At 48.4% G+C, this 12,641-nt stretch overlaps 2 protein-coding genes across 2 annotated transcripts; both read right to left on the bottom strand.

The window, feature by feature from the left end:
- Window positions 1-5,494: 5,494 nt before the first annotated feature.
- On the bottom strand, window positions 5,495-6,559 carry si:dkey-78k11.9 (P2Y purinoceptor 1). Its single transcript, XM_068742107.1, has one exon. It carries the CDS (start codon window positions 6,557-6,559, stop codon window positions 5,495-5,497), a length of 1,065 nt encoding a protein of 354 aa, XP_068598208.1.
- A 1,652-nt stretch (window positions 6,560-8,211) lies between these two features.
- LOC137898111 (CCN family member 5-like) lies at window positions 8,212-10,253 on the bottom strand. The gene is made up of 4 exons (XM_068742106.1): window positions 10,197-10,253; window positions 9,378-9,594; window positions 8,978-9,229; window positions 8,212-8,516 (listed from the first exon to the last, which is right to left on the bottom strand). The coding sequence occupies exons 1-4, from the start codon at window positions 10,251-10,253 to the stop codon at window positions 8,212-8,214; spliced, it is 831 nt and encodes a 276-aa protein (XP_068598207.1).
- Window positions 10,254-12,641: the final 2,388 nt, after the last annotated feature.

Genomic DNA, 12,641 nt, shown 5'->3' with positions numbered 1-12,641 from the left:
TTGGCTCCCTCTCCTTTTAAACCACGCCAGATTGTGAAGCTCACCTGTTTTAGGGCCGGTCTGCTCATCGGGCCACAGAACGCTGCAGGTTCTTTTTATTTTGATTTTTTTTAAATATCATGTCTAGTGGTGAAAATGATCTTTAAATCTAAAAATGTACGGTGTGCTCTAGTGGAATGTACAGTATGGATGGATGAGAACCCACACGCTCTTGTAGGGGTGATTGGATGGGTTGGAATAAAGGTGCCGGTCTACAGCCATGCTAACAGTTTGGTGAGGTGAGTCGGAGGAGATCAGAACAAGATATCAGGCTGAATCAGCTGTGGGTGGAGATGGACATGATCATATTACCACTAGATGGCGACAAATCACAAAGAAACCTTCGCGCTGTAGGCAAACTATAGAGTCTTATTGCATATGTTCCAAATTTAGATTAAAATATTGTATTAGAAACTCTCACAATCGCATCGATGTGGAAACGTTGAAATAATGCAATGCTGGTTTTATTGTTTAATGACTTTAATCCGATTTTCAATAACTTAGTGTGAACACAAATTCAGAATCAAAGCGATTTGTGTCGCCATCGGCACAGCAAACAAGTGGCCAGGTTTCATTATCTAAAGCCAAAAAAACCCCCAAAGTAGATGTGCTCCAAGAATAGAGATCATAGGTTAACAGTGACATTTATTATTTTATTGTTAAATTAAATTGCTTTGGCGCAGCTGTGGCCGAGGGAATCGGGAAGGACGATAACCGCAAGGCAGCTTGTACCAGCTGGCGCTCCGAAGGCCGGTAGCAGCACGGACGGTCTTTATCGTGGCAATTCGGCAGACGTCCAGAAAGCATGCAGCAATCTCAAAATGCTCCGTGGCTGCTTTGCTGTTCCATTAGTAAGTGAAGAAGTAGGCATGTCTCTGAAGAGGGTGCGATTCCTGCAGGGCCGGCTCTAGGCATGGGCGAGCTAGGCGATTGCCTAGGGCGCCACCTGCTGGAGGGGGCGCCACTCCAAGCCTCGAAAATTATATATATATATATTTAAAAAAAAAAAAAAAAAAAAGGAAAATAATAAACTAATAAACGTATGTTAGAAAGCCCATACTATTAGTTTGGCGTTGCACGGCTCATAGACGCGTTTTCAGCCGATAATTGTTCGTTCTGACGTGAGTTGTCACATGTCCCATGTTCGTGAACACACCATGGTTCTCCGACGCCTTTGAATGCGCCATCTCCGTGTGCAGCGTCGAAGCTGGACTAGTCCATACGACGGTAGAACGCCATTATACCGTGGCTTATCTGTCTTTACAGATATTCTCTACTTCTTTCTGTTCAGTGATGTGCGTACATGCCAGAAGAACACAGCATAATAAATCGAGCTTTATTTGTGCCGTGCAGTGTGCACACAGTAAATCTGGTGGGAGCTGATGGGCAAAAAGCTCTGCAGATGCCAGTGGTTACTTTGGCTACCTGCAGAAGCTTTTCACACTATTTTCTGCCTCCACTCAGAGATGGTCCATCTTAAAAACACATGTCCACACAACACTGAAATCCTGGTCAGATACTAGGTGGGAAAGTCGGATCAACAGTGTACAGGCTGAGAGATACCAGGCTGCAAAAGTCAGAGATGCACTTTTGGAAGTGAGAGACCACACCACAGATCCGGTGATAAAAATTGGGGCACAGTCTTTAGCTGAAGAGGTTGCATCACACCGTTTCTCTGTCTGTACTGTGGTATGGGATGACATCCTGACAGAAATTCAGCATGTCAACAAGTTATTGCAGTCTGAGACAATGCAGACGGATGTTGCAGTTGATCTGAAGAAAACTGAAGCCTCTCTTACCAGCTACAGAGACACTGGATTTGCTTCTGCACAAGCATCTGCCAAAGAAATGTGTGAGGAGATGAACGTTGAAGCTGTTCTTAAGCAGAAGAGCGACAGCGCAAAACTAAGAGACAGTTCTCCTATGAGGCTCCTGATGAGGAACTGACTGATGCACTGAGGAGAATGGAGATTTCCTTTTTCAATATGGTGGTAGATGTCTGCATTGTGTCACTAAGGGAAAGATCACAGACAATGGGTGAAGTCGAGAAAAAGTTCAGTGTGCTTGTCAACTTCCCCCAGCTGCCCAAGGAAGAGCTGGAAAAGCCGTGTGAGAGCCTGAGCGGTGCCCTGAGCTGGAATGGGCAGTCCGACCTGGATGAACAGCAACTGCCACTGGAGTTGCAATCATTCCCAGATTTGCCAAAACCCAAAATGACCACCTTGGAACTTCTCAGTTTCATACAGGAGAATAAACTGAAGGAGATTTATCCCAACATGTGGGTGGCCGTGAGAATTGCTCTCACTACTCCAGTGACAGTTGCTGCTGCAGAGAGGAGCTTCTCCAAACTAAAGCTTATAAAAACTTACCTGAGATCCACGATGTCACAAGAGCGCCTCAATGGACTTGCTTTAATAAGCATAAATCATGAGCTTTCAAGACAGACTTTGCCGCAAGGAAGTCCAGACGTGTAACATTTTAAATGTAAGCTATCATGGCAAAATTATTTGCTATGTATCTGTTTTGCATTGTTTGTGTGGAAGCTGTCAGGACTTTTAATTTCCTCTTAATCTGAACAGTAACCCTGTTTTATTTGTTTATTTATTTTATTTTATTTTATTATTATTATTATTTAATTATCATTTGTATTGTATAGCGTGTGCTAGTTGTTTTGAAGAATAATTAAACTTTTAAGGTCTGTCATATGGCTGTTATTAATGTTTTATATATATTATGTTTGCCGTGTGTGCGGGGGGGCGCAAAATCATAATCTCGCCTAGGGCACCAAAATGGCTAGGGCCTGGATTCCTGCAGTGCCACGAAAGAAGGACCTGCAGACTGGGACACAAGGAGGGACAAACAGGGAAAGGGCGCTCGCAACTACGGGGAAGAGAGGAATTAGTGACATGAACTTCTAAACTGTGAATAGCCAGATGGAGAGGGAGGAGCTCGGCGTGTCACAGGAGGTCACGCCAGCAGTCCTGGACAGCATATTGATATGGATTAACTATAAGATTTGTTAAAGGAAAGTCTTTAGTCTACTTGGCTTGCAAAAAGTATCACGTCTCTGGGGGAGGTAATTACGGATGTTTAATTGGAAAGTGACTAGTCAGTAAACATCTACGGCATGACCTCAGCTCACAAATCACCAACCGTTCCAAACCTAATCTAATACTCAAACCTATAAATAGGGCTTAAACACCGTTGGCACCCAATGGGCTGAGGTCATTTGCAGAAATCTAATCGGATGCTGTTCTTTCCTTCATTAGGAGGCATCCGTTGCCTGTTAGCTGGGCTTTCTGTGACCAGAGGTAGCTTCTCAGCCGGTGTAAGTGGGGAGAACCAGCTGGAGACATGAAGGGGCTGGTGGTGTACTGTTGCCAGTTTTGGATTAGGACTACGCTTCTTTCGGACAGTAACCGTGGCGCCCTAATTTCCTGGTTGCTCGGGGGACAGCTAAGTAAGGCTACGCTAGGTGGACCTGCATCGGCTAAACGAGGCTAACAACCACAGCTGAAGATGTAGCTTCCATGGTTTGCAACCAGAACTCTAATTCATAGAACCCAATTCATTTAATCTGCCTTTTTAGTCTCGACACAATCATCAGCCACCACCGCCAGTAGCGTTTGGACTGCGCGGGGTAGCTGTCTTGTCCTTTTTCATTTCATTTAACACAATCTCTTAGCCTTTCTGGAAAAGTTAGAGCATGCAGATGACTTCGGGCAAGAGGTGATGCACACCTGGGACAGGATGGAAGTTTATCACAGCATTAACATAGAGCTGATCAATCATTCACCCTCCTGTGGAATCTTTAGTCACTTGTGTTGGTAATCTCTGCCTTCAGATTTAATGATTGCTCAGATACATGCCAAGGCAGCACTTCGGGGAAAGGGTGGTTCAACCACAACTTCTGTTTAGATGAATATGTTAACCAGAAAAGGCCTGGTGCCGCTTGTTCGTCAGAACGATTCTGAAATCAGTCACCGGCATGAACTCGTGTGATCTTTGACCTGGAAATAATCAATCTGCGTTTTAAGTGATAAACAAGAACTTATAAGGATATCCTTTCTGAGCCCGACTTTCCCTTGGCACATCGAAGTGTACGCAAAAGCCATAAGTGGTTTCTAAAGGGAACAATGAATTCTGCAACATTGCAATGCGCTGAATCGCTCCCCTCCCAAAACCAACCGTAAACACGAGCCGGCGTTCTGTAACAATTTGACTACCGTACATAAAATATATTGCAGCATTGTCACATATTCTTACAGGAACTTGGGCTCCTTCTCACGTCTTTATTGCCACATGATTCCTGTGACTTCATGTTGCAGACATGAATCTAACCGGCGCGCCCTCCCTCCGTCTGAATCAGAAACCCTGAACAGTCTCGTCTGGCTTGACGGCCTTGGTGCCAAACTGATTCCATCTGCGTCGCACATTCAGCATTTGTGTTCCCTCCCGATAAATATTAGCGTCTCGTTGACGTGCGCTCGCACTCGTTCTCTGGTAAACACAGCCTGCCTATAAAAACACAGACCAGCTTGATGAATACGTAAAGAAAACAGCAGGATTAGAAAATGACTTGCAGCATATTTTACTGTTGCCCTCTTTCTCTGCATGCTGCTGCAGCTTCTCTGGATTTTAATTCAGACTCACATTCTGCTGCAATTTCAGAGAATGAATACATTTCAAATGATGCGTCCAAAAAGCCAATTTCCATTGAAAGAATCCGGTGATAGCGATTAGTCAAATGGATCTGATGAATGAATAATATGACGGATGAGTTGATGCATCTAACAATGATGTCATCGTTCCTAATCCAGGATACTAAAATCTACTGGGTTATTTGTTTTTTTCTGTTCTGAACTATCAATATATAAATGTTAGTCTAATCTGCGTCATTCAGATTAGACCAGATCTATATCTGCATGACATTAATAATCTAATTTGATGATGGAATCCGATGCCGGACTTCTACATGTATAAAAGAACTTGTTATTAATCCAACCTTGTATGTTGCAAAAGACACATGCGTCCATATTTGGTGGCTTCTAGTTATTTAGTAAAATCTTTAAGAAATCACACAAAGCCATATTTTACTTTCAACTTTTAGTTTTTTCTCTTTAAGCAGACAGAAACGATGCCAATATAATTTTCATTATACATGTTACATGGCAGGAGTTACAAAGCACGTATAAAAAACAACGACAATATATCAAATGATAAAATAATATACAGAAATATAGAATAATCTTAATCGTGAACAGGATTCATTCTGCAGAATTTGTGACGTCAGCTTCCCACTGCATGATGACGGCGACATCACGTCATCACATTTTAACAGTGAAACAAAACACAAAAATAAAAACAAGTGCCTTGGCGCAAAACTGAACACGTGACGCAGACGAGAGGAGAGCGCGCAGATTTGACTTCATCTCCGTGGAATCCCGACTCACCACTACACATCACCGGAGATGTGAAAGTTCTGTTCGACCCGATTCGGAATCCCCTCCTGAGTTGGACTCTCCGGCGATCCGGGCTCGGCTCCCTTCGTCTTGCGGTAAATCACCGCGTCTGTCCGGCCAGCGACAGAAAGCTTGGCCCGCTGCGTGAAGCGACGAAGCCTCGCGAGGAAATCATCGTTTCCGACCAGGTAAATTAACGGGTTAATCACGCTGTTCAAACACGCCAGGAACCTCCCGACCTGATGCGCCACGTAGACGCCACGAAAGCCGCGGCGGCAAGTCCCGTCCAGCTTCAGGACCCGAGTGGTCAGGTTGGCGTTCCTGAACACGTGGTAGGGGACGAAGCACACGGAGAACAGGACGACCAGCACCAGCACCAGCTTCAAGCAGCGCCGCTTCAGCAGGGGGTCGACGTTCGCCTGCGTGGCCAGAACCAACGCGACGTGCGCGTAACACGCCAGGATGATCGCCAACGGGACGGCGAACCCGGTGACGGTCCACGCCACGCTGTAAGGCAAGTAGCTTCGGATCAGCTGGTCCGACGTGGTGTCGAAGCACGAGTTCGGCCGCTCGGGGTCGTTCTTTCGGAAGAACGCGTCGGGCAGGATCTGGACGACGACGCAGAGCCACACCGCGGCGGCCGCGGCCAGCGAGTGGCGGCTGGTGATCCTCCCCAGCACCCGCATGGGGTGCACGATGCCCAGGTACCTGTAGACGCTGATGCAGGTGAGGAAGCCGATGCTGCCGTAGAGGTTGAGGTGGAAGCAGAAGCGAGTCACCTTGCAGAACGGCTGGCCGAACCGCCAGTCGCTGTCCCGCGCGTAATAGTCCACGAGGAACGGCAGCGTGAGCAAGTAGAGCAGGTCCGCCGCGCCCAGGTTGAGCATGAAGATGTTGATGCTCCCGATGTCGTGCCAGCCGGCGTGCACGCTCCTCAGCCCCCAGATGTTGGACAGCGACCCGACGACGAACACGACGACGAACGCCGGGGGGAGAAAGCTGTGCGTAAAGGCAGTGTTGATGCGCGCGCACGCGCCGAGCGAATTGTTTTGCGACATCTTTGAGGTTTTAAGACTCCTTTCCGATCGGTTTGGTCATCGTCGGAGAGCGAGGAGGGTCCGGGAGGCTCGGCGCAAACGGGCGCGTCTGACGGGGGTCGCGCACGGCGGTGCCGAAATGAGCGCCAACTCAAAACGCCCGCCCACACGCACCGCGAGAAGAAGCGCGTCGCGTGGAATCAAACTCTCACACGTTCAGAGAACAAGTCAGATAAAGTGCCTTCCTGGTGCGTGTGTGTGTGTGCGCGCGCGCGCGTGTGTGCGTGCGCGCGCGCGCGTGTGTGCGTGCGTGATCCTTCACACGGACACACACCTCCCCTTTGTCAAACACTGACAGTGTGATAACATTTTTATTACATTGAGATAAATGTACTTGAATTAAATCCAATGCACGTGCGTCATGTCTTCCGCGTTCACGTGTATAATTTGTGTGGAAACCAAATCTGAGGAGGAAGTGGGCGCTGACACGTGCGGCGCACGTCTTTTTCTCCATTGACATTTGATTAGCCTTGTTCATCAAGTCAAGGAATCACTTTGTCACAGGCTGCTGCTACCTGGCTGTTAAGCCCCGCCCCTGATAATCTTACATATATTCTTACATTTCATTAGTTTCTATTTGGCAACATGAAAATAATTTACCGATCCAAGATTAAACATTAATCCTGTGTAATTATCTAGTTTCAAAGGAGAAAATGTGCATCTCTGGAGGGCATTGGACCGGATCCACCCTGATACAGACATCCTGGTCTCCATGGAAACAGTGGTTGCAGATGGGCTGATGACCGGTCAGCGTTTCTGTGTTCTGGTCGCCATCGACTCGCCAGAGTTGGGTCTGCTGCGTCGCTCAGAGCAGGTTGGAGTCTTCATTATATCCTCCTGGGACCCAGCTTTGGGTCAGCATGTCCTCTGTAATGGACAAATGTCCACTACAGAGGACATGCTGACTGGCTGGGTCTCAGGAGGATACACCGGCAGTTCAACAGAGCATGAGAGGAAAGACACTGAAAACCACCATGGCGATGCGGGGAACTCTCTGAACCCACGTATTGGCATTAGAAATAAGGAACCTGTGAAACCTGACACCGTGTTTTTCCGAGACGTTCTGCCACTGGTTCCATGTTGGAAGAAGAGCGGCCAGGATTCACCTGATACGGTGATGTATGACAATCAAAAACACGTCATACAAGTTGCCTATTTTAAATTCTGATTAGATATTATTGCTTAAATATTAACGCTTGCTTTCAAATGTGTGCGAATTAAAAAAAAATAAAGCGTATTTGCACACCTCAACAGCTCTCGAGACTTGATTTAATTTCCACATCTCCCTGCACTGCCACGTTTTCATGCATATGTTTTGATTTTTATCCTCTAATTTGGGACCCGTCTCCCCTGCAGCCGGATGCACATCCACCTGGCCAGGAGACGACATACCGACATCCAAGACACTTGGAAAAGCAATTTTAACGCATTTATAAACTAGAAAAGCCTCCATTATAAGTAAATAAAGAAAATGCGTTTTTTGTATCCGGAGTTTTATTGGATCTAATTTAGACCAAGACCCATCTTCAGATTTTTATTCATCATTATCCATCCAGCAGTTTTCCCTGTAATCCTGCTAACAAACAAATAAACGGCGTCAAAAACAGAACCTCCTAGGCGGAGGTAATGATATTCACGTTCTTTGGGTGGACCTTTATTTTGAAATTTGTGTGCCTGATGGGTGACCATCGGGCACTGACCGGCTGCCGCCCTCGGAGCCCTGGCAGCAGGTTCTGGCACGGCCTGACCCAGCACAGTCTGGTCTCGGTCTGCAGGCGACAGGCCCGGTTCCTGTTTGCGGTGCGGGTGGAGACGCCCTGGCCACAGCTGTGGGAACAGGGACTCCAGTCTGAGGCCCACTCGATACAGTTGGAGTCACCTTGCAGCCCGGTCCGGTAGTCCCGAAGGGTCTGCGCCGCTGGGAAGAAGCACAGCGGAGGAAAGTGTTTTCAGTGAGCGTGAAGCTGAAAGGTGTTTGGACGAGCACGAAACGCTCTGAGGGCGGTTAGCTAAAATTAGCCGTGGCAGATGTTTCACACACACACACACACGTGTGGTTGCCCTGACGCTTTCGTCGGTGATGAAATTTGTTTATCTTGTCACGGCTGAAAAGCGACCGGCGGCTTCGCGAGTCCAAACACCTGCCGGGCAGATTGTGACTGCGAGTTTCAGCTATTAACAGGAAATGTCTGAAAATCATCCCGATGCGTCAGCGTTGGGTTCCAATCCTAGCGAAGATGAAAGCAAACACGTCTGGGAGGTCTTCAGAATGGCGTGCGGCGCTCCCACCCCGTCGAGGATTCTGTGGACACTCTGGTCTTATCAGAAGAACCTGCAGATAATGTTCTGTTTGGTTTTGAGGAGCATCAAGCCCATTACCTGCCGATGGGTTTGAGGGTATGCTGTTGTCCAGGCCGGCACCACACACCCACTCTTTGCAGCAGCGCCCCGGCGGCCTCACCAGCCGAGGGCTGGGGCAGTTGTCAGCAGGCCTCTGCAGATCATCACTGCACAGGGGCATGCAGGTCACTCCCCCCCCCAAGCAGTGGCAGATCCGTGAGCAGGACGGCTGAAACACCTGCCCCTCCTGCAGCCGCCGACCGTCCATCTCGCAGCCCAGCTCGTTCCGATCTGCACACATCAAAGAGCAGGAGACGACTTGTGTCAAGCGCGCGCATTCGATTTAGGTCGGCGACGCATACCAGCAACCTTTTACAGTGTAAAAACAGCAGCAGTGGCTCAAGCTGCGTCTCTCAGCTGGAGTGTTTGGGACTCGCACCGACACACTGTCCCGGTTCTCCAGGGAAGCTGGCGCTGTGGTCACACTGCAGCCCACGCTGGGCGTCACAGGGCAGCCGGTCGCTGCAGGCCTCGCCCTCCTGCCTGGCGCACACCCGGCAGCATCCACAGCCGTCGAGCATCAGAGGAACCCCAACGGGGCAGCGTGGCCTAATGGGCGGGCACTGGCATGGCCCGGGGCACCCCTGGCACCGCCCCTGCAGAAAAAGCGACAAGCACGGGTTGACAGGGAAATATCAGAAGTGGAAAAGCAGATTGTCTGGAGACATTGTTGTCTTTATCGGCCTTGTTTCCGCCTCCGCTGCACAGGAAGTAGAAGCTTTTCAGCTAAGCTGAGTGTGGAACAATGAAAGTATCTGCTGGCTCAAAAAAAACCCCCAAAAACCTCCACTTTGATTGCTGCAGATAAAAGATGCAGCGTGTGAAGTTCCTGAAGAGGTTTACGCAGCTCCAGGAAGCAGATGGTGGTCCGGGTCAGCATTCACGGGTTCTCGAACCTCTGAATCTCTTTTGAATCCGTGAACCTGTTCAGCAGCTTTTGAGGAAAATATTGCGATGGATGAATCTCTCCAACCGGAAGCCGATTGGCTGCTGCTGCTGCGATGCGAGCGGATGCAACGTGGAGGACGAGGCCAGCGGGCGTTAAGATTCCAGTGTGACGTTTTGTCTTTTAAGACTCAGATGAGATGACAGGAAACCACCAACAAAAAAGAAAGCTGAAGCTCCACATTTGGCTTGTCACTCTGGAGACACGACCTGTCATTTGATACACAGTTCATCTCATTTTGACGGCTCTCACCTGAGTGGCGATGATGATGATGATGCCCAGCAGCAGCTGACAGTCTCTTCTGTTCATCTTTCTTTCTCCTCAGCTCTTCTGTCGTCCGGTCTCCCTCCCTCCTTAGAAGGCGCATGCACAGCAGCCCTTCTCCATTCATTTATACCGTCCAGGTTCTGATGTCACAGGCGATGGACTGCAACGTAAACTGAGCGGAGGAGAGGGAGAACCTCCTCCGCCCTCCGCCCTGGGTGGAAACCTGCGTCTGTTCATCCCCATTCAAAGAGCCGATTTGTTTTTTTAGACCTTTAGACCTTAGGTCTATGACGTAACGAGTTTCAAGCTGCAATGAACCCATTCAAAGGCGATGAGGTGAAACCCCACTGAAGAGCAGGACGAAACAGAAACACACATTTGCATTCGCCGAATTGGCCAATGAAGTACAGGAGTTCTGCAGCTTGGTGGCGCTGTTGCATACGTTTTTGTTGTTTTTTTGCATGTGATCAGTTCTCTGAGCTTTAAATGGTGCATGCGCGACCTCTGGGCAATTCCTTCTGCAGAAATGGCTTCCGATCCAGGTTAGGCTTTTGGTTCCAGCTTATTTCGTGTAGCTCAGAGGTTTTCTTACACACCTTTGCTTTTCCCACACCGGGGAAGCAGTGGACTTCTCCGGTTCGAGTCCCAGCTCTGGTGGAATGTGGAGTGTGGGCTGGTGACTGCCGAGGTGCCCTTGAGCAACTCCCTCTCCGTGTGCTAGGGCCCCTTGATGCACGTATTAGTGTGTGGTTGTTTCAAGGGGCCCGTCGTTCTAGGGTGAAAATTCGATTTCATTGTGTGTGTCTGCAGATGATGATTAATAAAAGTATTTCATTTCAATCAAACGTGAAACCGTCCGCCTGGGAATTTGACTTGTGCTCTGCACCTTCTCCAGAACGCCACCGGCCAATCCACGATGTCCCGGGAGAACGCCCAGGACTTTGCCAGCGCTTTGTTGTGGCAAATGGAGACTTCAGAAACCGGCTTGAGTTTTATGTCGCGGTGCTATTTGCCTCCGAGGTAGAAGCTAGTTTAATTTAAAGGATCGTACGACAGGCACAACAAGCCAGACATGAGAAGCACGAGCCCCTCCTGGCTCCTCCCACACACTTCAATCATTAAAGAAAGGGCAGACACGAACATACCAGAGGCATTTCAAACCTTTATTGAAACAGAGCCACAATATGTACAAACTCAGCAACAACAAACAAAAACACAAGCTTTCATTTAATCAAATGGCTTCGGGAGCAACTGCAAAACAGGTCAAGTCAACGGAACACAAGGTCCAAACGTGTGGTACCGGAGGAGCCGTGCCTCGATGATTGACCCGGGCAGGCAGCGTTGCATAGAGAAAAAGTGAAGTGTCCCTGCAAACATTTCCATTATTCCAGCACCGCGAGAAACCTTAATACCATCAAGCCACACGAGCATCATCTAAAACTAAAGAAAATAAAAGCATCCCCTCAGGAATCAGAATCCACCCAGAGACTCAAACGCTGCCGCCAACAGAGTCGCGTTTTCTGCCCCCCCCACCCATCAAAGATCAACACATTAATGTCACGCTAAGGGGACGAGCTGAGCTCTGTCGCTGTGCAAACTTCTGTAGCGGTGTAAACCCAGTTTCCCACAATGCATAGATTAAAACGGGGAAGCCAGGAAACATCAGAACCTGGGCGGTATAAATTAACGAAGAAGGGCTGCTGTGCATGCGTCTTCTAGGGAAAGACACAGGGTTCTTTAAATCCTTCAGGTTCCAGAGCGCCTCGGGCCACAGGCAGGTATACCCCCAACACACCTGGGACCGATTTAAAGGAGCGATTATCTCGCAGTAACGAATCCTATTATTTACGAGTCGCTCCTGAACACTCGGCGATAACTGCAGATGGAACCTGTTCAAACATCAATTCTAAAGTTCCCTTAAAAATCCCGTAAAGTGCCTTGAGATGACCTTCCGTTGTGATCAGGCGCTATATAAATAAAACTGAATTTAATAATAATAAAAAAAAAAGGAAATACATCCCAAATACTACCTTTGGAATTTTGGAAAACCGAATTTCTCCTCGGGAGCAAATTCCATTTAACATCCCCAGGAACGCCGTGAGTGAAGATACTGGAGTGCCGAATTCAAGGAAAAGAGAGCAACCACAATTTAGCTGACAAGGCACAATAGGTCTGAAGAACCTGGTTGTACTAGAAACAAAATTAAGCGTCTATGATGTGAAGTTCAAGCTGCTACATAACACACGGTCCTCCTGAGAGGCGAAGAGATGGGCTAAATTACCGTGCGTCGTGCAGAACGGCGCCTCTACAACTAAAAACCGACAGTGAAACTAGGCGGAAACTCGCCAGCCGCTGAACACGGGTCGTTACTGCGAGGCCCGAGGAACCAGGAGCCCGTTACTTTTGTCCAAGTGGTCTCGGTTTGGTGTC

The sequence above is a fragment of the Brachionichthys hirsutus genome, chromosome 8 (genome assembly GCF_040956055.1).
Source record: "Brachionichthys hirsutus isolate HB-005 chromosome 8, CSIRO-AGI_Bhir_v1, whole genome shotgun sequence".
In the NCBI taxonomy this organism is placed as follows: domain Eukaryota; kingdom Metazoa; phylum Chordata; class Actinopteri; order Lophiiformes; family Brachionichthyidae; genus Brachionichthys; species Brachionichthys hirsutus.
Note: the sequence above shows the minus strand (reverse complement) of the source record. Positions and strands in the feature narration are given on the sequence as shown.

Bases quoted from the DNA above. Each gene is read 5' to 3' on its own strand.
- LOC137898111 (XM_068742106.1), bottom strand. From the start codon at position 10,253: ATGAACAGAAGAGACTGTCAGCTGCTGCTGGGCATCATCATCATCATC. The intron at 9,595-10,196 runs GTGAGAGCCGTC...CTTTTTCTGCAG, and splicing joins TCATCATCATCGCCACTCAG to GGGCGGTGCCAGGGGTGCCC. The intron at 9,230-9,377 runs GTGCGAGTCCCA...TGATGTGTGCAG, and splicing joins AGAACCGGGACAGTGTGTCG to ATCGGAACGAGCTGGGCTGC.
- si:dkey-78k11.9 (XM_068742107.1), bottom strand. From the start codon at position 6,559: ATGTCGCAAAACAATTCGCTCGGCGCGTGCGCGCGCATCAACACTGCC.